Here is a 24,131-nt window from a genome sequence, read left to right as displayed (position 1 = left end):
GCCCTGCAGCGCTCTCCCTGCACCAGGCTGCAGTGAGAACTGACACAACTCATTACAGCGATAGCCCAAGCACCCCAGGGTGCTTTTTGGCAGCACGTTCCCACGTCCCCGCTTGCGTGGGGCAAGGTAGGTGCAAGGTTTGGCCCATCACTGCTGCCCGCAGCTGGCAGAAGGCAGCAGGGGGACCTTGGTGCCACGTGGCTCCTGGCTGCTATAAAGCTTGTGGCCCCGGGGGCACAGCCGTGTCCTCCCAGGATGGCGTTTCTGTGGGCAGTTGCCTGCCTGGCCCTTGCCAGCACTGTCTCAGGTAAGTGCTGCCCGCGGGTGCAGGGAGGTCCTCGGGGTGCAGCAGGACCGGGGCACCCCGGGGATGGTGACACGGAGCCACCCACACCGGCACAGGCAGTCCCTGGGCACGAGCCCTGAGCTTTCGGAGTCACCCTTGTGCCCCTCTGCCTCTCCCGCAGGCTGCGGGGTGCCTGCCATCAGCCCCTCGGTGCACTACAGCGAGAGGATCATCAACGGGCAGAACGCAGTGCCCGGCTCATGGCCCTGGCAGGTGTCCCTGCAGGTACGGCACCGTTCTGCTCCCCGGGCAGGGGCTGGCACCGTCGGTGCCCTAAGCACCGCAGCGACACGGCAGGGCGAGCAGGGCGCTGGGGCTGGGAGGCGGGCAGGCACCAAGGGGACCCACGACACCCTCTGCCTGTCCCCAGCTTCAGGGGGGAGTGCTCAGCCTGCCCAGCCCCAGCTCTTCCTCCCCCTTTCCTCCCCAGACCCGCTCAGGTTCCCACTTCTGCGGCGGCTCCTTGATCAACGAGAACTGGGTCGTCACAGCTGCCCACTGCGAATTCAAGTGAGGAGCGATGCCCGGCCAGCCGACGCCAGTGCCACCCGGCAGGGGCAGGGGCTCGGGGCGCACTGGGCATCGCCGAGCGGCACTTGGGACAGCCCCAAAGGCCAGCACCCAAGGAACTGAGCAGCCCGTCTGTCCCCATGGTGGCTTCCCTTGGGCACACAGTGCATCATGCCTGCAGCAGGCCCCGGTGCTGCTCCTACCCCGGGCGCTGGCTGCTGCGTGTCCCCCTGACTCCCTTACCTCTCGCAGCCCGTACTCCCACGTCGTCGTCCTCGGGGAATATGACCGCGGCTCCAACACGGAATCCGTTCAAGTGAAGACCGTGGTCAGGGTGAGCCGGGCTGACGCGGCCGCGGTCCTGGGATGAGGCTGCAGCTCTGCGCTGCGGCGGCTGCTCCTGGAGGGCAGGGATGAAGCGCTATGGTATTTCTCGGCAGGCCATCACAAACCCCAGCTGGAACCCCCACAAGCTCAACAACGACATCACCCTGCTGAAGCTCTCCTCGCCCGCCCAGCTGGGACCCCGCGTGTCCCCCGTCTGCCTGGCCCCCGCCAACCTGGCTCTGCCCACCAACCTCCAGTGCGTCACCACCGGCTGGGGACGCACCAACACCAACTGTACGTACGCCGCAGCTTCGGGGAGGGCTGCGTGCGGCTGCCGTCCTCCCTGGGGGGGCTCTGCAGGGTCCGCGGGTGCCCGTGGGCACCCGGGGGGGTGACACCTCGTGTGCATGTGGGGAGGGGGGAGTTGGGCAGTTGAGTAACCCTGTCTGGGCGCGTACAAGCGTGCATACACATCCATTGGTGCAAGCAGGGGTGTAGGTGTGTGCCGAGGAGGCGGATGCGTGCATACCCTAGGGGCGATTGTGCACGGGCTTGCCCTTGCTCGGGGCTGCTTGCAGGAGACGATCACGCCCGGGGAAGAAGGAGTAACCTTGACACGGAGGGGGAAGGTGCTTTGCACGGCAGCCCCCATATTTGGGAGCACCAGTGGGAGCTCGCCCAGGGTTGCCCGTGTGCTCCCAAAGGCCCCGGGAGACCCGCTGACACCGGGGCGATTTAACGGTGCTTCTTTCCCCTAGCCCAAGCCTTGGCAGCGCGCCTGCAGCAGGTAACCCTGCCCTTGATCTCCCCGAGACAGTGCATGCAGTACTGGGGCAACCGGATCACCAGCTCCATGCTCTGTGCCGGCGGGGTTGGCGCCTCCTCCTGCCAGGTAAGGAGCCGAGGTCCCGCTGCACCGCAGGGAGGATGGAGGAGGACGACGACATGTCGGGGTCTTGCATCTACAGAGCCAGAGATTGAAGCTATAGCACCTGGCCGTGCCCTGCACCGCAGGGAGGATGGAGGAGGACGATGACATGTCGGGGTCTTGCATCTACGGAGCCAGAGGGGGTGTCCATGGGGTGGACAGGGGACCAGGTGGCTGGGGTGGCAGGGACCAGTTTGGAGCACGTGCCGAGACCACTAAGCAGGAGGTGTCTTCTCCGCAGGGTGACTCTGGCGGACCTCTGGTATACCAGAACGGGAACGTCTGGACCTTGATCGGCATCGTCTCCTGGGGAAACAGCAACTGCAACGTCCACATGCCCGCCATCTACACCCGCGTAAGCCAGTTCCGAAACTGGATCGACTACGTTGTTGCTCAGGGATAGAGCCAGTGCCGGAGGGATCCCTTCGCTGGGCGCTGCTCCCGGCACGGTGAGCTCGGCAGAGCCGGCAAGGGCCTGAGCTGGAAGCAAGGCACCCCACCTCATAATAAAATGTCAGCATTTGCTTGTGCCAAGCGCTGCCTCTCTGGCTCCTTTCCTTGTGCGATGCAGACTGGTGTAGAAGGCGCGCGGGGGAAGCCTGGGGCACCCCGTGCTCCTCTCCTGAACCCCAGCACCTCCCAGAGCTGGAGCTCGGTGCCCAGCTGGGGAGGTGCGAAGGCAGGACAAGATGCGCAGGCAGAGGGGGAGCAGGGCTGGCTGCGGCTCGAGGGCTGCTCAGGGGGTCTTCAAGCACGTGGACCTACGCCCTGGCACCAGCCCAGAGACCACCGCAGCGCTGAGGGTGGGTGAAGTCACCTGTAACGGTCCTTTCCACTGACCCAGGTGCAAGGTCTCCGGCACCAAGCTGGTCCCACCAGGGAAGGGACTGCGGAGCTGCGGCTCACCAGGCCGAGCACCGGCGAGCACCTCTCGGCTTGCGATGGAGGGTGGGTGCTGGTGGGTGCACGGGATCTTAAAAGATTCCCTGCCTGCAATTTAAAGCCGTGACTTGTGCAACAGCCCGGGAACACAGAGCTGAAAGGGAGAAATGCCAACGGCAGCTCCGGCTCCTCGGGAGGGTGGAAGGGGTCAGCTGGAGAACAGCACGCTGCTTCACACGCGCAGATTTGCCAGGTAACAGAGCGGGAAACTCGAGGCCATCTCAAAGGAAAATCTGAAGCTGAAAACAAAATTCAAGGCCAGGCGAAGGTTTTCAGAAGAAAGCAGCGCTGTCACCCAAACAGGGTCTTGAGACAATGGCATGTACACAAAAACAAAAAAAAAAGGAAAGAAAAAAAAGTCTTGTGTTGACACATGGTCAATGAATTAAAACCTGGTTCCCGGCAGCTCCAAACAGAGCTGGTCACGAGGACACTGTGGAGAGGAGCAGGATCAGACCGTCCCAACACGAGGCGTGGGGGTTTTTTTCTTTACCAGTGTTGTGAACACGATATAAAACCTTTGCTGCGTGTATCACAGCCCCCAAAATGTTGTAATCGCTCTCATACCAAGCAGTCGCAGAGAAAGCATGACGCTACACAGAGACATACCCGTGGGAAGGGTTATAGGTCATGAGTGGAAGGTAAAAGGACAAAAAGGTCGGCCCATATGCTGGAGTTTAAAAAATAAATAAATAAATAAAAGCTGCTCAAGTACAGCCCAGGGCTGGTAAGTTTTAGCTTGGTTGGCTAAAATTTAGCTTCATTTAGTGGTCTGCTCTGCAGGGAGCAAGAGCAACTGGAGCAAACTGACATGGGGGAGCAGGGGCTTGCAGAGAAACCCGTGAAGCTGCTGGCTTGGGCTCCTTTGCCTTGGAAAGCCTCGCCTGGGACACAGGGGAGAAGGGCACGGGGGCCGAGCTCCTTGCAAATCTCCCCTAAGGCCGGCGGTAGCAGCTGCACTAGTCCCACACCGGTCCCACGGGTCTGCCGCGACGTTTAGAGTGTGCTTTCACTCCGCGGTACCCGAAATAAAACCCATCACATGAAAGCAGCACACTCTTTTTTGGCTTTAGTTAGCTCCTAAATGACCTTAAAGACAGTTGAACGTCAGAGATGTGGGGATGGGCCATAAGGGCAGAAGAAACCGGTGGCCACATGGAGCTGCAAGCAGGAATTAATGAACTGAAGCTCCGGGTCATTTGCTCCGTGTGTTCAGGTCACTGTCATCCCTACCACTGCTGGGACGGGGTCCCTTGGCCCTGAAAGAATCACCCCACCTCCAGGAGGAGGCGGTTCGAAAGGAGTGTGCTTTTTTCACTTGGTATTACAGGTTTGCCTGTTGGTCAGTAAAAGCTGCTCAGAGTGAAACCGGAGCGGTGACGAGTCGCTGTAGGCAAACCAGGGTATTTCTCTGGCCCCGTTTGCCACCTTGCAGTCAGAGAAAAGCGAAGAAAATGTCCCAAAGTGCCTGTTCAACCTCCGGACCCTGCCTTCCAGCAAGAGGTGGCGGGCCCAACTCACTTGGAGCGTCCCTGCGGACATCCCAGCCCCGCACACAAGGTCTCCCTCAGGCAGGTCCTGGCCTGGCAGCTGCGTTAAAGAAACCAGCAAACTCTTTTACGGGCACTTTGGCACCTTCTCGCTGTGCTCCAAGAACATATCAGAGGGGTGAGCAGCTCCTGGCTTTCGATGCGTTTACTGACCATCGTTCACAGCCTTTCAGCAGTCAGCCCGTGCGCCATCCACAAGCCAGAAGTAACGACAGTAGAGCCATGGGGTACACAGAATACATTTACATGTTTAGCAGACCGAGTACACAAAATAAATAATTCTGTACACTCTAATCGTTAACGTTACAGACTAATTACAATGGTTCGGACCTCATCCTACAAGACAGTCCTTAGTGTAAAGACAGGACTCAAAAGGCAAGTCACAGGACTGGATGCTTCTCGCACCAGCCCTGTTAGGAGACTAATGGGACGCGACCGGACTTACTTCCAAACCGTTCCGAGCCAGCACCGGAAATTTGGTGACCAAAAATAACAGCAAGTGCCGGAAGACCTCTGGTCCCGAGAGCTTCCCGGGAGGTGTCTTTCCGTAGTGAAAGGCAACAGGAAAACTCACGGCATCTGGGCGCGCTGGCAGGAGCTGCTTGTTTCTAACGCACCTCGTTGGGGCTGTGGATCTCCTCCACATTCAGCAGAGAAACACAGTGCAACGTTATTTGCAACGGCAGCGAGTAACTCGCCCGTCACACACGAGGGATCTACAGTATTACGGTGCGGGGGAGGACAGCGGGAGAAGGGAAGAAACGTCATCGGGCTGGCAGCAGCCCGTTGCCTCCCGTGATCCCTCCACCACAGGGACACCGAGGGTGGAAGGTACCAAGCTCCGTGATGCCGTTGCCACCGCGCATCCCTGCAGCTTCACTTTTTTCTTTTTTTTTTTTTTTTTTTTTTTTTTGGCAAATTTACTGCTCAGTAAGGCACAGCTGACATGCAGGCACCTGCCTCCGCAGCACCCAAGAGCTGCATTCTTAATCCAGGCTGAAAGAGGAGACTGAGCGGTCAGAAAAAGCACCAAAAACCTCCCGAGAGTGGTGTAGGCAACTCGGGGCTGGGTATCCGGCACCGAGTGGCACAGGCACTTTGTGATATTTTGCAGGACGAAGCCGAGCTGGTGAGGACACGACCACCCTCCCTGCAAATCCAAGGGCTCACACTGCTGCCAGAGAACGGTTTGCGACTCCTCCAGAGGACGTGATCCCTTCCAAAAGCCAATCTCTGTGTTGCTTTGCATCATTTAGAAAACTAAATTAAGTCAAGCAATTGAGATTTTCATTTACCCTACACCTCAGACCCTCCAAATCCTTACTATCGCCACTTAAAATAAGACTACGGCCCCACGCAGTCTAGTAAGAGGCCTGTAACAGCCACGCACTAGCTGTCCTAGGTTGTACAAGATCATCTTGAGCTGAGCCGGCACTGCAGGGTCCTCAAAGGGAGCCTTCTCCCACCTGCAAGGCACCACACAGATGCTTTTACCTTGCCCCAGGACTCACCAGGGCTCCTGCAGAGCCAAATCCAGAGCTGCTGCCCAGTAGCTGAGTTAACCACGATTCCTGTTCCAGTTTGTGCATTACATAAAAGTTGACTAACATGAGTACTTCAGCCAAACACCCTGGTAGAAGACAGGATTGAGAAACAGAGCAGGGTATAAGGAAGAATGTAAGTTACCAGAGCAGAAAATATCTGATCTAAAAGAAGAAAATATCCAAATTCCAAAGAAGTTAAGAGTTTGAGGGTTTATCATTTCCAAAACAAATACGTAACGCAGGCCCTACGCCGCAGCTGGTTTCCACATCGCTACCGAAGCCAGCAGGTCAGAGCCCTTTTGTCTGGGCTCGCTCTCATCACAAGGCTATAAAGCCGTCCCTCACGTACGGTTGTACGTTTCCAAGAACAACGCAGTCCAGGAACTGGCAAGGAGCATCTGGATGCTATCACAATCTCAGCGTTAAACAGCACAGACTTCTTCTGGACTGAAGGAAGGAGGGTTTCTACCGCCACCGGGTTGACACGTTGGTTTTTAAAGGTTGAGAAGGGTGAGAAGTAAATCAAACATGGACAAGCAATTGCTGTTTTAGCAAAATGCATAGAAAAATACATTACATACTCAAAAATCTGGATGCAAGTCTACAGACCACCTAACGTTATTTCTGGAAGATTTTCACATTTTGACACGTTGGTTTTTAAAGGTTGAGAAGGGTGAGAAGTAAATCAAACATGGACAAGCAATTGCTGTTTTAGCAAAATGCATAGAAAAATACATTACATACTCAAAAATCTGGATGCAAGTCTACAGACCACCTAACGTTATTTCTGGAAGACCTTTTCACATTCAATTCCAAAACCCCTCAAAAAAAAAAAAATCAAAGAATCAACAGGCCACGTTCTTTGAAGCCGTAATTCTCTCCCCCAAGAGAGCAGCCAAACTCCCAGGACAAAACGACGGGATTGTTTTACACAGTACTGCTAAGTTCCAAAAGACAATCAGCCGTGATTCCCTTTACTCCTTAAAGCTGCATTTCCCCGAAACAGAATACGCTGGGAAGCAGCACCCTGGGCTGCTCCATCGTGCCTCACGATGGGAGAAAGTCCCAAGCCTCCCGCTTCCAGCCTCAGCATCTTTAGTCTTTGCTTTCTCCCAGTGTCCCCTCGGATGCCTCCCCAAGGCGGGGTGCTGGTGAGCGTCTCCTTTAGCCACTGGGGGGTTGACCGCACACATCTTTTCCCCAGCATCGAGCGTCCCTTCCAGTGGGTGCACAAGGACTCGTGCTCGTCCCTGTGCGGGCCAAAATGCTGTTCTTTGGGAGAAAACGGTGCCACGCTGAGAAGGTTGCTGAACATCTAGGACTGCAGGTGTGGTCCAGGACCATCACTCGGCACACCAAACCCAGAGCATCTCGCCCAGAAACAGTGGGAACGTAACCAGAAGAGGGCTGTACTTGGACAAGGACACACTACAATTTGCCACTAGGTGTCATTCCAGCTTCATTTTCATTGTATGAACAGAAGTACGGGAAACAAAAGCACTCCTCTACAGAGATTTGCACCCCAGCTAATATCAAGACTGCAACTCAGCAATGGCCTGGAACGTGCATCTGTTACCTGCGTTCTCCCGGCTAATTCAGAGGAAGCCTTCAAAAAAACCCCTGCGAGCCAAATTGAGAACCGCCATTAAGAGCCAAAGAAAGAGGTTTAAAAATGAAACAAAAGAAAAGACATTTCAGAGAGATTTTAGCTTCTAAAATCCCCAAGCAAGGCGCTCCTGAAAAGTGTAAACTCCTGAGACTTGAGATAAACTGAGATGCTCCTGTGGAATATATACAAAGACAGATGATCGAGATAATTCACAGTGAAGAGCTTCTTAGCGGACAGATTTAAGGCACCTGAACTACTCCTCAAAATTACAGCACTTTGCCTGTCCTCCCCGCCAGACCCAGCTGAAAACGTGCCACAATTGCAAGGATAAAAGCACCCGAGGAATTGTTCTTGAGCTGGACCCTGCAACGTAGCATTTGGACCACGGCAGTTTTCCGGACAGAGTGAAAACGGAAAGATCACCGAGGGCTCCAAGGGACACTTACTTGGAGGGAGCTCCGCTAGTCTCCCCTCTGCCCACGCATGTATTGTCTGGGTTCCTGCGAATAGTGAATATAGAAGAAGAAGAGGGATTGAGCCAAGGGTGTTATAATCAAATGATGGAAGGAAAGCCCATAAAGATTTTCCCCATGTTTACATTGATTTTTCCATGCAAACAAGAAAACACTGCGTTTGTAAAGAGAATTAGAGTTCTTTTTCTAGAAAAGCCAAAGCCCCTTATGGGATGGACTTGGTCCTCTTTGGTGCAATTCCCTAATAACGGGATGCCCGAGGACCACACCTCCATACCACAAAGAGGCAGGCTGCAGCTATCTCGTAATGCTCATGTACGTGAAGGATCCTCCCTTCTGCCAATTCTCCTCCCTGGTCAGAGAGTATCGTCACAGAAAACCGACGCTGTCAGGAACCTATATAGCAACATCTCGCTTCCCAAAACATATTCCACCCCAAACTCACCACGAATGACATCGCTTTGAACTTCTCCTGGTGAAAAAACAATTGCTGAAGAGAGCAATAAAGCAAAAACTGTCACAGATGAGAAGATTCTTGTTCTGCTTTGTGAAGGTGGAGAAACAAGCTTGGTCAGACCAGAGCTCAATGTCCTGACCTCCTCTCCACCTTCATTCCTCCCCCGCAAGGGAAAGCATGAAGGAACAGCGTGGGTCGACACCTGCACAACATCTGTGCATTTTGATGGTCTAGTGGTTAAAGGAAAGGGTCTCAGGTTCTAGAGGTCTTGGCTCAGTTCATCAGTTTGACCTCCTCGCATAGGCAAAATACCTATTTTAAGGGTAAACATGCAAGATAACCTGGGGAGGGCCATGAAAGCACCCAGGAGGGAAAAGAGATCCCAGTGCCTGGGTGTGATGCTCCAAACATGCAGAAGACATGAGTGACGGCTCAAAACCAGAAGCCCTCCGAGAGGAGCATCCTGCCATCTCTTAACGTCCAGGGGAAGAACAATTTTCCAGTCTTAGAGTGGTGGCCGCCTCTGAAGAGCTGTTTGCAGTAATATGAGGGGCACTGAACTGTTTATGAAGCAAAACGTGGCAAGCTGCCTGTTTTGTCAGAAATCACGTCTAGTTAATAGTTTATAGTAACGAACCAGGGAAGACTACGTGAGAAGGTAAACAGAAGCAGAAGAAACTTTTTTTTTTTGCAGTCCACAGAACTGAAAAAAACACTTTTTGGTAATTCTGCGGTATCCGTTAATGCTGATGGAAGAAAGACTGCACGTGATATGGTAGAATGGCCAGAGAAAGGGCAGCCTGCAAAGGATCCAGAGCTTTCAAAATATTATGCAAAACCATGCAAAGGATTTAGAATTCACCCCTGCTACACATACTGGCTGCCCTCAGGTTTCCTCTGGTGTATTCCCCACCGCACGCTTGGGCACATCGAGCTGTGCTCACAGTGGTTACGGCCCATCCCAGCTTTGGGGTGGAAAGCACATCCCTAGAAATTCCCTTTTTTTTTTCCTTAGCACAGAAAACTCAGTGTTCTCCCACTGAAGCTGCGCTGCTTTGCTGTTTGCTGACCAAGAGGGGCTGCGGCCAGCAGAGTTAGAGCTCCCTGGAGATGTGACCAACCACTTAAAACCTTGCTGACACTAAAACACAGCAGCAGCACAGACATCAATCCTGGGCGGAAAGGCCATGCTCGCCAGCCCCTTGAGCTTGCACAGCCCGAATCTCCAGCCCAGAGCTAAGCAAACGCTTCCCAAGTGCACGGCATGAAGCAAACCGTATGGCTTCATATGAAAAGTTTCAAAAACCAGCATTCTCCTTCACTGCAGATCTTGTCTCTGCTACCACAAGAGGCCGAACCCACCCTGAGACTGTGCCATCAGCCCCGCTTTGCTGCTCTTACTAGTTGGGAAGAACTCAGCAGGCTTGCACAAAGCTCAGCTGTACAGCCCCCACCTCCCCTGAGAGGTCCTTCACAAGAGGCCCCCGCATCACCCATCCAGGACGAGGAAACGTGAAAGGCAGCTTTGTCCTGTTGAATTTAAGTCACACCTAACAGCTCTAAGGTGTTTGTGCAACGTCTCCAGGGCATTATCACTGCTGACACTCCAGGATTGGACCTCCACGACTCAAGCCCCTACCCTGATGGCTACGGAGCCATTTGTGGCCACCCCGACAGCTCCCACCACCACTTCACTGTCCCAGAGCCGGGACAGCAAGACTGGGGCACAACAGGCATGCAAAGTAGGGGAGCCCCATAAAATCCGCAGACAGGGAGCAATACCTGGAACCACCGAAGTTTTGGTGAAGTGATGAAGTTGGTAACGCTAGTCTGAAGGGCGCAAGACGTGTAACAGGTCACAGACATGACAAGACCACGTCACAGCAAGAACAAACCCTGCATGGTAGGCACTGGTCTTGTTGCAAATAGCGGAAGGATAATTCAAGGGGGACAGCAAGGAACCCCCCAAAAACCTGCCTTGCCAAAGACATCTCTCTGCATACCATGAAGTTCCTGCAGGACAATGATTCTCTTCCCACCCCTCCATCAGGAGCGCCCACCCAGTCCGGATCAAGGGAACCGGACTACAGCACCGGGCTCGCAGCACTTCAGCCCGGTTGCCAATTTGCACGGCAGTTCTCGCACAGCTTGAGTAAACCCTTGATGTCATCAGGTGGATGGCAGCCCTTGGGGGAAACCTCGCAGCTTCCCAGCCGTCACGCAAAACTGCTGTCTGGCATCTCCTCAGCGCCGTACTGAGACGAGGAGCTGGTGGGCAGCACGCCGGTGAGTCAGAGCTATCCTACTTCTAAACTGCATGTGACTCATACCAGCTTCACTGCAAAGGCACCACAGAGTCTGACTAAACCAGCTCAAAATTTGTGTATATATAATTTTTAAATACATATACACACCCACACGTGTACGTGCACACACATACGTGCATGTACATACACATAAAGTGATTTTTTTTTTCATATGCAAGTGAGAGAAACTTAACGCTCTGGAATTAATAAATAACTATGAACAACCAAGCTCCTGGGCTACAGAAAGAGCTCTTCTCCCCACGTGGCTCCTTAATTTGTGTATTACTTGAGGCTCTGAGCTGTGCTCTGAGCCCACAAGGGCTCCCCCGTTTCCTGCGTGAGACCCCCATGGCACAGCTCACAGGGTGTGATGGCCACCACAAGATTCCCTTTCCTCCGCACGGGGGGAAACCTCCGCACGGACGGGGGGGACACCTGGAGGGAGGGAGGGAGGGAGGAACCTGGATGTTCCTCACTGAGTGAGTGTGCGGCAAAGGGTGCCGCACACCTACACCGCAGAGAAGACATCTGGAAAGATGCCTGGCACGTCCCAGCCCAGTGCTCAGCCAGTGTACTGCTGCTGGTAGCGCAGGTTGAGCTCTCGCAGCTCCCGCTCCCGAACCCGCCGTGACTTGTTGGATTTGGTGGAGCGGCTGGAGCGGGTGGACTGTGCGGACTTGGTGCTCTGGCAGCGGGAAGATGCCCTCTTGAGAAGGTTTTGCGAGATGGAACGGTGTAGGTTCTTCATGGAGGAAGAGGCTGCCTTGCTGCCCACCCATGGGTGCTTCAGGGCCTGAAGGGCTGTCATCCTGTCACTGGGGTCCACCGTGAGTAGACGATCGATGAAATCCTTGGCCAGGTTGGACACACTGGGCCAGGGCTGAAACACAAAAGACATGATTAGAATGAAACATCCTGGCACAGCTTCGCTGATTAATTAATTCCACCCATCCCCAAAAGGCGCTTCGGGGCATTCTGCTTCTTCCATCCTCTCTTTCACCCTCAAATCTTCCAAGATACTGTAACCAACAGTATCTGCCCAAGGAGAACGAGACACAACTACTTCAAGAGACTGTTAGGGGGAGAGGCTGAATTAGTGGGAAATGTCTACACGTCCATAGGTGCAGCGTGGATCCCTCCAGCAGCTGGGCTCAGGCACTCAGCCTGCTCGGTAGCAGACCCTGGATCCCAGTCTTCCCAGGTGCCTCAAGCCTACAGACAACCTACACACGCGTGTGCACACACACACAAGCGGTCTCAGTCAACCCCCAGGGCTCAATCATCTCTCCAGCAGCTGGCTGGGACTTCCCTGGTCCCTCTGGTCGCCAGATCCTCCTGCGGTCTCGTCCTTGTCCTTAGAGAGACACACACAGACGGACATCCCCAGCTTCCAAGTCCCTTCACCCCCTCGTCCGGCTCCATCTTCGCCAACAGTCACGCACTCGGACACACACTTGCTCGTGTGCCCGCGCTTGCTCCGGTTGCCGCTCCACGGACACACACGGGCTCCCAGACCTACGTCCCGCTCCAGCTGCTGGCCCTGAGGCCTCCCACCTCATCTTCTCAGGTCACCTTCCAAAATCATACAACTACTACAAAAAGAACAGTAACTGTATCCCATTGAAGACCCTCCTCAACCCGAGTGCTTGGTATCCGATAAAGCCATTACTGCTTGAATTCAAGCCGTCCTGCTCACAGAGGACGGATCCTGACACCAGACCCCTGGTTCTCTTCTGACCCTTCATCTTAAGGCATGCATCTAGTGAGCAAGCACTGACCTCTGCGTCAATCCTGAAACCAAGACTAGGGAGATTTTTCTGCTGTGGTACTCGGTCTCACTCCCACATGGAAATCTAGGAGATGTTGCTACAGGTCAACCCTGGAAAAGCCAACTCAGCCTGGCTGGAAACAACCCCATAAAACGTTCTAAATATACATAAATGTTAGATATAAGGAATTTTCAGGAATGCTTACCAAGGAAAGAAGAAGGAAATTTTTTACAAAATACTATTTTTAAAGAAACAAGCCCAAAATAATTAATTAATCCTACAATAAATTCCTCCTATATCCCCCCAGTACACCAAAGTATAGCCATAACAACTTACGAGACAAACACCTAGAGCCATGCATGCTGGAATTGCTCCATTTCTGACAAAATACCGTATTTGCACTAACGTGAGAAGTGAGAACGTTTCCTTTAGCATGAGGTGAAGCTTGGGCTGTGGACAAAGCTAGGAAGAAAACTGTGGCAAAATCCACTGTAAGAGTGAAGAGGAGGAGGCAGTATGGCTAGCATAAAAAACCAAGTGTCGAATGGACCCAGGCAAGAGCAGGTTTCTGCAATCACTGGGTGTCGTGTGGGTCTCACCCCTCCTGAAACCACCAGTACTGAATTTTTCAAGTACGTGGAGACCACATCCCAAGCGGCATTAAAAAAAAGCCTGAGCAGATTCATGCAATGAAGTGAAGACTTCGATACAATAATTAAGGTCATGTACAAACACATACGTCTGAGTGAAAACAGCATACGTGGTTAAAAAAGAAAAAGGCTGCTATATTCTGTGTCTTTCATTCCTCTCTTCATTTGGTGAGGAAGAAAAGAACCCAGCTATTTTAAAATTCAGGGTCCGCCAACTGTTCAGTCAGATATAATGCCCTTTTCTTGTGCAAAAGGTCTAAAAAAGGTACGTCCTGATTTTTTTTTTTTTTTGAGGTCTGCAATTTATCGCTGCCGAAAGCAATTTTCTCTTTCAAATGACAAAGGCACCGGCAAGAGACCTAATCCACGGGAGGATTTTGTAATGAAAGGCAGGACGCTCCGAGAGTCACAGCACCGCTCCCGGCCCCGGACCACGGACGGTCAGCGGCACGGCCAGGAGAGATGAACTCAAGCTCTAGCCAAGGAACTGGCTACTAGGATGATCAGGGTACAGAAAGTACCTTATTTTACAAGCGATGACTAAAACAGCCTGGCTTACTCAGCTTCGCTAAAGTGGGATATATGATCACTGTAACTATGCAAGAGAAGAGAGTGAAAACGATATGAACTACTTGATCTAAAGAAAATACCGGTACATGAATAAAAAACTATAAATGTTCCTGAACGTATTCAGGACAGAAATGGAAATACTTGGAGCCAGCGTGCTCAGGAGGGAAGCACAGCCTTCTCCTGAGGATCAGACACCACTTCTGTGCTTTGAAACCACGTCCAAAATCCACCTCCCTCCACATTTCAAGAACAAAATCAGTTAACAAAAAAATTTCTTAAAATTCAAGCTTTTCTGTCTACTGCTTTCAAATATAATTAGTTTGTCATGACCTGCCTTAAATCACTTTTTCTTAGCTGATGAAACGCATCTTGACAATGAATGGTAAGCAAAAACCAGGTGCTTGTTAGAATAGAACAGGGACAATCTTCGATCAGAGACTCATTAAAGTGTTCGTTTATAAAGAGGGTAAATAAAATAGAAAAAAACCTTTTCAAATGTAGCAAAAACCACAGTAAAGGTGACAATTGCAATTGAACACACTGGTCTGTTTTGCAGAACTATGGACCCTTCGAAGAGCTCGGCCTTTATGCTATTTATAACAACAGAACCAAAAAGCCAAATCTGCCTCTGCCACGGGGAGATATAAATCGCACTTCAAGCCTACAGATTTCCTACCAGACTTCTGGATAAGGTGCTTCCTTTGTTAAATAACAGCGAAGGGAACCAACGTGCAGGGTTTAGTCTTTATTGGCGTAATCTCAGATAATACCAGGGTCGTACCATAAGTCAATTGGCAGGTCAACACATCACCTTCCTTTTAAACTCCGGATCTCCAGTTACAGACGACCTTTGGGTTCTCTTCCACAGACGGACAGATCCAAACGAAACCCAGCAACAAGAGGTTTTGCCTCCACTTCTACCAGGCTTGCCTTCAAAAACTTTTAAAAAACTATTTTCTGTAGCTTTTTTTAGACTCATTTAAGTTATCAGCTATTCACACAGTTAAAATCACAAATTCATCATTACCCGTCTATACCCCTTTAACCTCCAACCACTTCTTTCCTTGTCCTCCTCCTAGCAGGCAGAGACCTCACCCCGTTCTGTTTCCTTCATAGAGGACTCATTTTCCACTCTCCCAATAATGCTCATGAGACATCTAAGCTAACAACTTGTCTATCCAATTTACTGATTTTAACTCAAAGCGATATTAAATGCTGGTGACAATTCTACTCTCCTTGCAATAACTGTCTAAGAACTCTTCGCTACCATCTTCATTACTGTTACCAGTAATTGAGATGACTTAGATACCTTGAAACAGCTTTTGTCTCACTCGAATGGAGAAAACACATTCACGCGACTTCAACCTTATTGTTTTTCCTGGGGTATTTCTTCCCGTCCATCTAAAATCTTTTACCTTTCTATTGTCCCTCATAGAGATGCAATCATGCCAGGATCTCCATCCTCTCTTTTTTAGCTAAATCCAAAAAGATGCAAGAGAGGCACTCAAATGAAAAATACTTGAGAACTGACACAACAATACTTCAGTTAGAAATACATCTTCAGGGCAGGCAGGAAAGCATTATGTCCTCTTGCAGATGTTAGTAACTGCACAGATCTGGAGCTTGAGGCAACCTGAGAGCTATTTTGCCATTCAGACACATTCAAACTTCAGTCCGATTCAAACCGATGGCTGCCCAACACAGAGCAGGAGATCCTGGCGGGTGAAACGAGCCTCTTGAACACCAGGAACAATATTACTTCAATCATTTCAAGTCATGTTAAAAGATAGCAAATGTGATAATTTAGAATTTGAAGAAATCCATGAAGAACAAATCAGTCTGAAGACCTAGAAACTGTGAACACACAACCAGCCTAAGCCTTGAGAGGCCTGTGCATTGCACCAGTTCAGTTTAATGAAACCTAAAGAAGAATAAACTCCAAACAAAAGCAAATTGGATTTCTCATTATTCCAATTACTCTAGTTTCACCACAAATGTTGAATACGTAGTACTTGCAATTAGATTTTTCTTCGGGTCAGCAAACACAAATCAGTTTATTGATCTGTTTATGCAGCCGGAGGTTTCATTTGCTGCACCATACACATCTTTGGTTTTATTTCACTGAAGCCTTTTCTTTAAAAATAGGTAAGGCTACATTCTGCTGAAGCACTGAGTGGAATGAATTTAGCAATTTTCAACCCCAGTCCCTGGAGAAACGTATCCACTCTCCAGAAACCTTGCATCAGTTGGCAAAACAGCAGGTTTAACTTAGCAAAACCCCAGGAACCCTCCCGATGAATACTGCAAGGCAGCAGCAGGAGTTTGTGTAAGGGCTGAGGAAGGTCGACGCTGGTGTGTTTGGGGAACACCAAGAAGAATATGTGTGCAGGACACAAGGTGCGCTCACACGACAGGACTGAAGCGATCGAGAGGAGATTTTGCCTCTCCGCTACTCTGAGGAGAAACAGAGAATGGCTTGGGAGCAAAATGCTCCCATGCGGTGGCCATCAAACATTGCATCAGCTAAACCCCAGCAGATAGCTTCGCCTTTAATCTCACTGCTGCAATGACAAATTCCTCTCTTTTGTGGCACAAAAATGCCACAAAAATGAAAAGAAGTCACCGATACTTCTTCACCTTGCACCCCCGTTCCTCTATGAACTGATTTCAAATGTACTGCAGTTTAACTTCTGTGCCGTTCCCTCTCTTAGACTGCATTCCTCCAGAAGGGAAAGGTACTACAGTAGTTCTGGTGTCTTTCTACATATCCTAAAAAAAGGTAGAACAGACATATTCTGAGCAGAACCTCAGCAGTACTCGCCAAATGCCAGCAGAGACCTCTTACAGGTGACCAGCTTTTCAAACAATTGCAATCAAGTCCTCTGCCTGGGATAGCTGGTGCAGCATCCATTTCACAAACCTCATTTCTCACGAGACAAACACTGGATACAAACTAGTTTAACACTGGAGACTATTGGCCCTCATGTTGGGAGGGCTGAACATCCTCTGAAAAGTAATGTCTGTAACGCCAGAATTTAGCAGAGTGGCTAAAAACATGATCCAGCAGAATTAAAAAAAAAAGGGGGGGGGGGAGCAGAAGAGCTGCACTAAGTAAATCTGAATAGCTCACCCTAATGAAGAAATAACGAGGGTCCCTACAACAACCAAAGGAAACAACAGTGCATCTTTACTCTCGTGTGCAGGCTCAGCAGAACGTGAAGGAGGATGCCTTGCCATCATTTTGCTTTCCTTTATCTGATCATCAAGAAGCACTGGTGAAGACTTACCAAACTGCGCTTACAGGACAACAGCTCTAAGGCGCTCTCCCCTCTGTTCACCAGGCAGGAGCAGGACTGCTGGGCTTCTGAGATCAGAAGAGATGAGATGCAGAAAGCCTAGTACTACTGTAAGCTGTAAAGGATCCTTAAATTAAAAAAAAAAAACCAAAACAAAGAAACCCCCACCAAAACCACATCCTACCTACTAACTAGCACAAACCTTCAGGCATGCGGAGACCCCTAGGAGGCAGGAAAGACTGCTGAACTTTCCCTAGTGACTGCGAGGATATTTGAAACAGAAAAACAGCAATTAGTAACTCATGATCTTTGAGATGAGCTGTGCAGCCACCCATTCCTCACTTCTCTCTTTCATGCAGAGTTATCCTATTCAACAACTGAACCCAAGAGGTTAAGAGGCCTCTCAGGAAGAGGGGAAGGAAGACGGGCTGTAAAGATGTATATGGACATCGCATATCTAACAACTGCAGTTATCAGCAAAATTCCCTCCTCGTCAGAGTGCCTGTCCCCTTGCATCCCTCCAGGCCCAGGTGACACCTTTCAGCACCCTGCACCTTCACAGATAACCTAGAGGAGGACCACAGGGTCACTCAGGTGACATAGGGTCACTCTGGTGACATCGGGTCACTCTGATGCTCAGACTCCAAAGTCTCATCGTGCTTTCATTGCCTGGTGAAACCGTGAATGAAGTCTGAGTTGGCAACCAGGCAAACTTCAGACAGACCCATTTCTTACAGGTGACCTGCTTGAGCCTGACTACAGCGTTCTCCAAGCTAACAGCAACTCCTCCCTTGGCCATCCAAGAGGTCTCCTCGACTCCACGGGTGCAGCACTCGGTGCACAAGCCTACACGCATGCACTGAAGCTCCTTGACATTTTCCCTAGAGACACAAAGCCGCAGAGGGATCTTCTGGTTAGTCCTGTGCAAATAAAGGAAGAACCAGTCATCTGACCTTCAAGCTTTGCTTTTAGTCTTGACAGTACCCACTGAAGGAAAAATACGTATTTATTTCCTGATTCCCACCCAAATTACATGTTGGTTTCAGGAGAACTGACATGAGCTCTAAAGATGACGTTATGGGGAAGGTGAGGGACACCCAGAACTGCAAAGGCCTGAATCTCCCTTGCCAGTTGGTCTTTACAAAAACATGAAGCACAAAGCATGTTATCACAGCTGCAAAAGATCACTCTTAGGTCTAAAATACTGTATCCCAGTCCCCCTGATTCCTAGAACGAGTCTGATCGAGCGCTGGAGAAGCCTCAAAGCACCAGGGAGACTGAGCAGCCCTACAGCAGCACATGGGTTCCTGCCAGGTTCACCTACAGAAAGCCATCAGACGGCTACTTTAAAGTTTTACAAGACAAAAAAGATTTATTGGGAATGAGCCTGCCCCAACAGATAGACTGGGGTGAACATGTCCACTTGGTCAGAGGGACTGCCTTCATATCGTGCCCTTATCGCTGTTAACAGCAATGCTCCACGCCACAGAAGATGGGCACGCCGTTTCTGTTGTTCATTCCCATTTTGATGCTGCACCCTCCATCGTGCCAGCACAGATGGTTTGGTTTGTGCAACCAAAGTAAGCCAAATCAGGGAGCTTCTATTAATTTTTCTGCTGGGGTTTTCAGCCACCGTTCCTTGGCGTACTTCACCAGATGGCAGCAGAAGCAGCTACATCAGCCCAAGTGAGCAACTGGCACGGAGTCCAGAATTAGCAGCACTTCAACCAAGCACAAAATCACCGCCACAGCCTGTCTTACAGCCTTAATGACAACGGGAGAAACTCCCATGGTGGAGATTTGTAGCTCTGGCCCCTCAGGAATGACAGCTGCCGCTTCCGAGATGTGCCAGCATTTCCTACAAAAGCATCTCCTGAACTTCTAAGCTGCATAAAACACGGAGCGCATTGCCGATCTGCAACTTCAGCCCTGCTAGACACCAAAACTGGGGGAAAGCAGCCTTGTTTACAATGCCTTAAAGAGCTCTCAAGTGTGCTATATTTGATTCAGACTCGGGTTCCGAGTCTGGAGGAGGGGGAGGAAAAGCAAGAGATCCTCCTCTGAGTGTCACTTAGGCTATGCGTTTGCGTGCAGTGCTAGGCCCTCTGTGATTAAATCCCATTACCACCCCTGCTTGTTATTCACATCAGCATAAAAGCTATTGATGTGCCATCCACACCGGCGCGTGGGGAACAAACAGCGCATTGTTCTCCGGTTTGAACAACCAGCCCACCTCTTTCACTTACAGCTGAAGCAAGCACAAACCTGGCGTACGCTGGCAGGGAGCTCCCAACACGCACGTCGGAAATAAAACGCTGACCTGTGTTACCAACGTGAGTCTTCTCGTCTAACGAAACTACACCTCGGCGGGGGTGGGAGCCAGCACTCCATAGGCAGAGCAGCTTTCAGGGCTGATTTTAGATACTAGGGCAGAGTCCCTGAATTTTACTCTGCCTGTGATGGGAGCACACGCTGCTGTCAAGCGGTCATCAAAACCTGCACTGCAAACAAGCTAACGAGACATCTGTTTTATGCTGGCTTGTTTACTTGGTTTTAGCTTAAAATACATGGCAAATACGATTCTGATCCATTTTCCTGTGGGGCACTATTTCTTTAAAATATTTCTATTATATTCAGGTTTCTAAGTTACTTTTTCCTCCGCCCAAGTATTTTTTTTTTTTAAAAATCCAATTTCGGAAGTCTCCAGATTTCAGCAGTGCATCCTGCCCCAGACACACACCGGTGCCCCTTCAAGGACGGGCCATGCAGATACCATTCTTCAAGAAGCTGCAAAGACCACCCCTGACCTGGGCAGGCGGAATTTTTCATATAAAGGAGTTTGTTCTGGATGTTAATTACATGCATCAGGACGAGCCTTTCTTGCCCTGTAGAACCTATGCGAGATGCAAGGCTTGCAACAGCTACTCTCCATCCTATAGACACACCTAGCCATACCACTGCTCAGAACTGTGTACGTGTCCCTGTATACGTCTCCGCTCTATGTTCGTCCACTGCTGCTGTTTGCAATCCCATCGAAGACATCTGGACCATTAAAAACATTAACAAGAAAGTCAGCCTGGACACAGATGGCACCCAGGTATCATGAATATGAACAGCAAAGGCATCTTCTCACAAAAATGACTCAATCTAACACGTATGTATGGTGCTGGAGGCAGGGCACATCTCTCCATCTTCTATCATTTTTCGGAGTAGGTGCATTTTAAAATTCAGATGTCTGTGGTGGTAGACAAGTGACATGCTGTTAGCTTACAAAAATAAACGAACCAAAGGTCCTCCTTGGCACTACATCTTTTATGCAAGAGCGGTGTCCATTTTGTGAGGCACCTGAACAGTAAAATCTGCATCGCTGTAGAAGTCTTGGCAAAATAGGCACTGACATGGTATTAGGCGAGGACGCGACTCATCCCAGGCTGCTGGCCAGAGGCCGACGGTTTTTGGAGCATTAACGTAGCTGTTCTATCTAATTTAGGAGGTTCCCGCTCAACGTAGCTGTTCTATCCAATTTAGGAGGTTCCTGCTTGACTTTCTGTTTTCTAAAGTGTCAGCTCCAAAGGAGCAGGTTGGGGACAGCAACTATGAGGCGTCACGTGGTGAACCAGCCTAGGGCTGCGCTGAGGCTCCAGTAACGAGAGGCTTGCACAGTCCCGGGCATCGTTCAGCCCACCAGCAGTTGCAAAGAGGTGATCAAAACCAACCAGTTCAAAAGGGCTGGAACAAAAAGTTTCCAATGAAAAGACGTAATGTGCTGAAGTCTGCGCAGGACAGATTCCCAAGCATTCAGCATTAATTTGTTGATGTGGGGAGGAGGAATAAAGGAAGGATGAAAGAGGAAAATACAACAGCCCTTTAATAATCCACAGCATTATAAGTATGCACAGCCATCTGGTGCTGTGAACTTCTATAACCCAGCTTTTCGAATGGAAATAGCCAGCCGATTTTCCCTGTACAAGCACTGAGTATTCAGCTAGAATCATGAAGCAAAATTACAGCAGCTACAAAAACAATAAACACAAAGCTTTTCTCTACAGCCAGGGTCAGCTCCTCTAACTGTAATGCCTAGGGAAATAACTGGCATGTTAAATTGGGGTAATACCACATTTTAGCTTGGATCCCTTCATACCCATCTCCTGAAAATGTGTCAGCAAGTTACAGTTAGACACAGGGGACCTGAACCACTACCTTGACTGAGAAATTGTATTTTGAGAAAGCTCAGTGTCAAGAGACCTGGACTCAGAAGAATACAGGTGAAAAGATGAGATCACCCTGTACAGACTGCTGGAGACTGCCATCAAAAAGGCAAGCAGGGGAAAGAGTCAGAAATTTCCAAAGGTATTGCGATAGCACCAGCTCACAACAGTATGTGCAGTAACCAAACTGGGAAACACCTTTCCCAATCTGTTCATAACGTCTGGGTATCTTCAGTGCTTTTATTCTCAAAAGGAAAACTCAAATCTGATCTGAATGATGTTCTCTCATTCTGAATTATTATCTTAAGAGATGTATTGGCTGAGAACTGGCACTGAATCTAATGCACATTTCTAGGTACCAATTCAGAGTAACAGTTTAACTAAGAAATGGTGGACCCCAATAGGGAGGAAAAATCTCCCCTAGGGAGGAAGAATATCTTTTATCGCGCTGATGAGTGCAGCAGGGGGATGAACAGATAAGCTTATAACCTTCTGCAGACACACACCCCTCCTGCAGGCTTTGAGCTGTCGATGCACAAGCCCTGGATGCTTACAAGAGAACGAACAAGGGGGAGTAAATCCTAAGACCGCCTTAGCTGCTCCTCCAGCCATGCCCTGCTCCCCGGCTGGCACCAGCTCTCCTCTGCTGCTTGGGACAGCGCGGAGGCTCCTTCAACCTCCTCAAGCGCAAGCACCAAGTGCAGCACGTAGACGACGAGTTGTGCTGAAAACATCAGCAGTGCTCAGGCTCCAGCAGAAGAGCAGCACCTGCCCCGCCGCCCGGCTTGACTTTCCTTTCTTCCTTCTAGTCTCTCTTTCAATTTTAATCAAATCCAACCCAGGCATGGGTCAGAGGAGGTGAAAATGCCCCTTCTTCCGTCCAAGTTTAGGCATCAAAGTGCTTCCCAAGTTAGGCCAGTATGGCCCAATCTAATGACATTCCTGTTTCTCTCCCAGAAAGCACTGTTTTGGGTAGGCAAGGTGGATATAAACTATTGCTGCTTTGAAAATGTTAAAGTGCACAAAACATCAGGAGACTCTAAAAGTAGGTTTGCTTGGTCTAACACTGTTCATTCCAGGGTGACGGGTTTACAGCTGTCTTTCCTGGCACTATCCGGGAAGTTTTTGTTAGAATCCAGAGAAGGACAACTGTTTGGATCCCACTCTGCCGCATTTCTCCTAATTATCTTCTCTGCCTCTTTCAGCATTCAAACTATTCAGAGATCCTGCTGAACAACAAAATGTGTTATTGAAACTGCACCAAACTGCATATACACAAGAAGGAAAAATTAAAGTAGCAGGGACAACCTTAAATCAAACATCGCTAGCTTACACATACCTAATTCTGCAACTATAATCTTACACTGATGTGATTTTTTTTTCCTGTTATATCCTACACTGTTCTTTCCTACATTGGGTTTTGTTGTTTTGTTTTTAAACAAAAAGAAGATTAAAAGTTTTCAGTTTGCTACGTGGAATCATACTAACTGCTGTCGAGCCTGGCCATCCCCCAGTTCAGGAAGGATGTGGAGAAGATCCGGGTGAGGGCTGCCAAGATGGCCAGGGGTCTGTGACACATGGCCTACAAGAAGGGGCAGAAGGAGCTGGGCTCGTTCAGTCTGGCAAAGAGAAGTCTGAGGGCAATCCAATAGCAGATTACATTTATGTGAAAGTAGTTACAAGGATTACAGAGCCACACAGCAGGTCCAAACAATACAAGGGGCAACAGGGAGAAGCTGCACCTTGGAAGGTTCGTATCAGGAAATACTGGGGGGGGGGAATAAAATCACTGGAGGGTGGTGCAGCCCTGGAAAAGGTCACCAGGGAGGTGGGGGATCTCCACCCTTGAGGCCTTTCAAGACTCGGGAAGACAAAGTCACAGCCAACCTGATCTAGTATTGGCAACAGTCCCACCTCAAGCTGAATGGGATTAGAGACCTCCAAAGGTCTCTTGTAGCCAAGGTTTTATGATCCTAGTGCATTTGTGTCACATACTCTTCTCCCCCCCGTCCCTGGCCACTACTGGCATCTCTCCTCCATGGCAGCAGCACATCCCTCCTTCCTACGCGCACCACTGTCCCGGCTCCATCCCACACGCGTAATAGGGTCAAGTGTGCCACGAGTGGTTCAGAAACAAACGTGCTGATCAGCTCTCTGGATAAATTTGGACTGATATTTAATTACCTTTCCTGCAGCAAGGATGTGAATTTAGTTCTCTCTCCTACTGAGCCACTGACTTTTATAAAATTCATAGAAACTTCAGGCCTTTGAATTCTCCACATCGCTCAAATTGGGCTGAAACTGACCCTAGAAGTTTAGTTAATTGTGGAAGATTGAAAGACAGATAGCACAGTTCCATAAACTTTGCTTCCTTGGGAAATCAGGGTAAAAAACACAGCTGCAATGGATGTCCAGGGATCATCCAATCCATCCCACAGTCCCCAAAGGATCCACCGCAGATGCATCATTCCTGACAGATGACTGCCTAACTTGTTCTTCAAGACAGCTTCAGCAATCATAGAATCATAGAATCATAGAATCATTGAGGTTGGAAAAGACCTCTAAGATCATCGAGTCCAACCGTCAACCCAACCCACCATGTCCACTAAACCACGTCCCTAAGCGCCTCATCTACATGTCTTTTAA

The 24,131-nt window shown here is 49.9% G+C and overlaps 2 protein-coding genes and 1 long non-coding RNA gene across 3 annotated transcripts in view; 2 read left to right on the top strand and 1 right to left on the bottom strand.

Annotated features, from left to right (window-relative positions):
* Positions 1–255: 255 nt before the first annotated feature.
* Positions 256–2,541, top strand: CTRL (chymotrypsin like). Its single transcript, XM_009290761.1, has 7 exons — positions 256–307; positions 468–571; positions 777–856; positions 1,109–1,190; positions 1,297–1,477; positions 1,942–2,075; positions 2,353–2,541. The coding sequence occupies exons 1-7, from the start codon at positions 256–258 to the stop codon at positions 2,512–2,514; spliced, it is 795 nt and encodes a 264-aa protein (XP_009289036.1). The 3' UTR covers positions 2,515–2,541.
* Positions 2,542–6,593: 4,052 nt separating this feature from the next.
* LOC109279827 lies at positions 6,594–11,199 on the top strand. Its single transcript, XR_002086350.1, has 2 exons — positions 6,594–6,647; positions 6,811–11,199. It is a non-coding gene; the product is annotated as an uncharacterized LOC109279827 (long non-coding RNA).
* The window catches only part of PSKH1 (protein serine kinase H1), a 34,591-nt gene continuing 20,148 nt past the window's right edge, over positions 9,689–24,131 (bottom strand). The window contains exon 3 of the mRNA XM_009290759.1: positions 9,689–11,872. Within this exon, the coding sequence (XP_009289034.1) occupies positions 11,555–11,872 (318 nt within the window). The 3' untranslated portion in view covers positions 9,689–11,554. The remainder of the gene's footprint in view (positions 11,873–24,131) is intronic.

Source organism: Aptenodytes forsteri, unplaced genomic scaffold, assembly GCF_000699145.1.
Source record: "Aptenodytes forsteri isolate BGI_AS27 unplaced genomic scaffold, ASM69914v1 Scaffold14, whole genome shotgun sequence".
Lineage (NCBI taxonomy): Eukaryota > Metazoa > Chordata > Aves > Sphenisciformes > Spheniscidae > Aptenodytes > Aptenodytes forsteri.
This window is presented reverse-complemented; position numbering and strand designations above follow the sequence as displayed.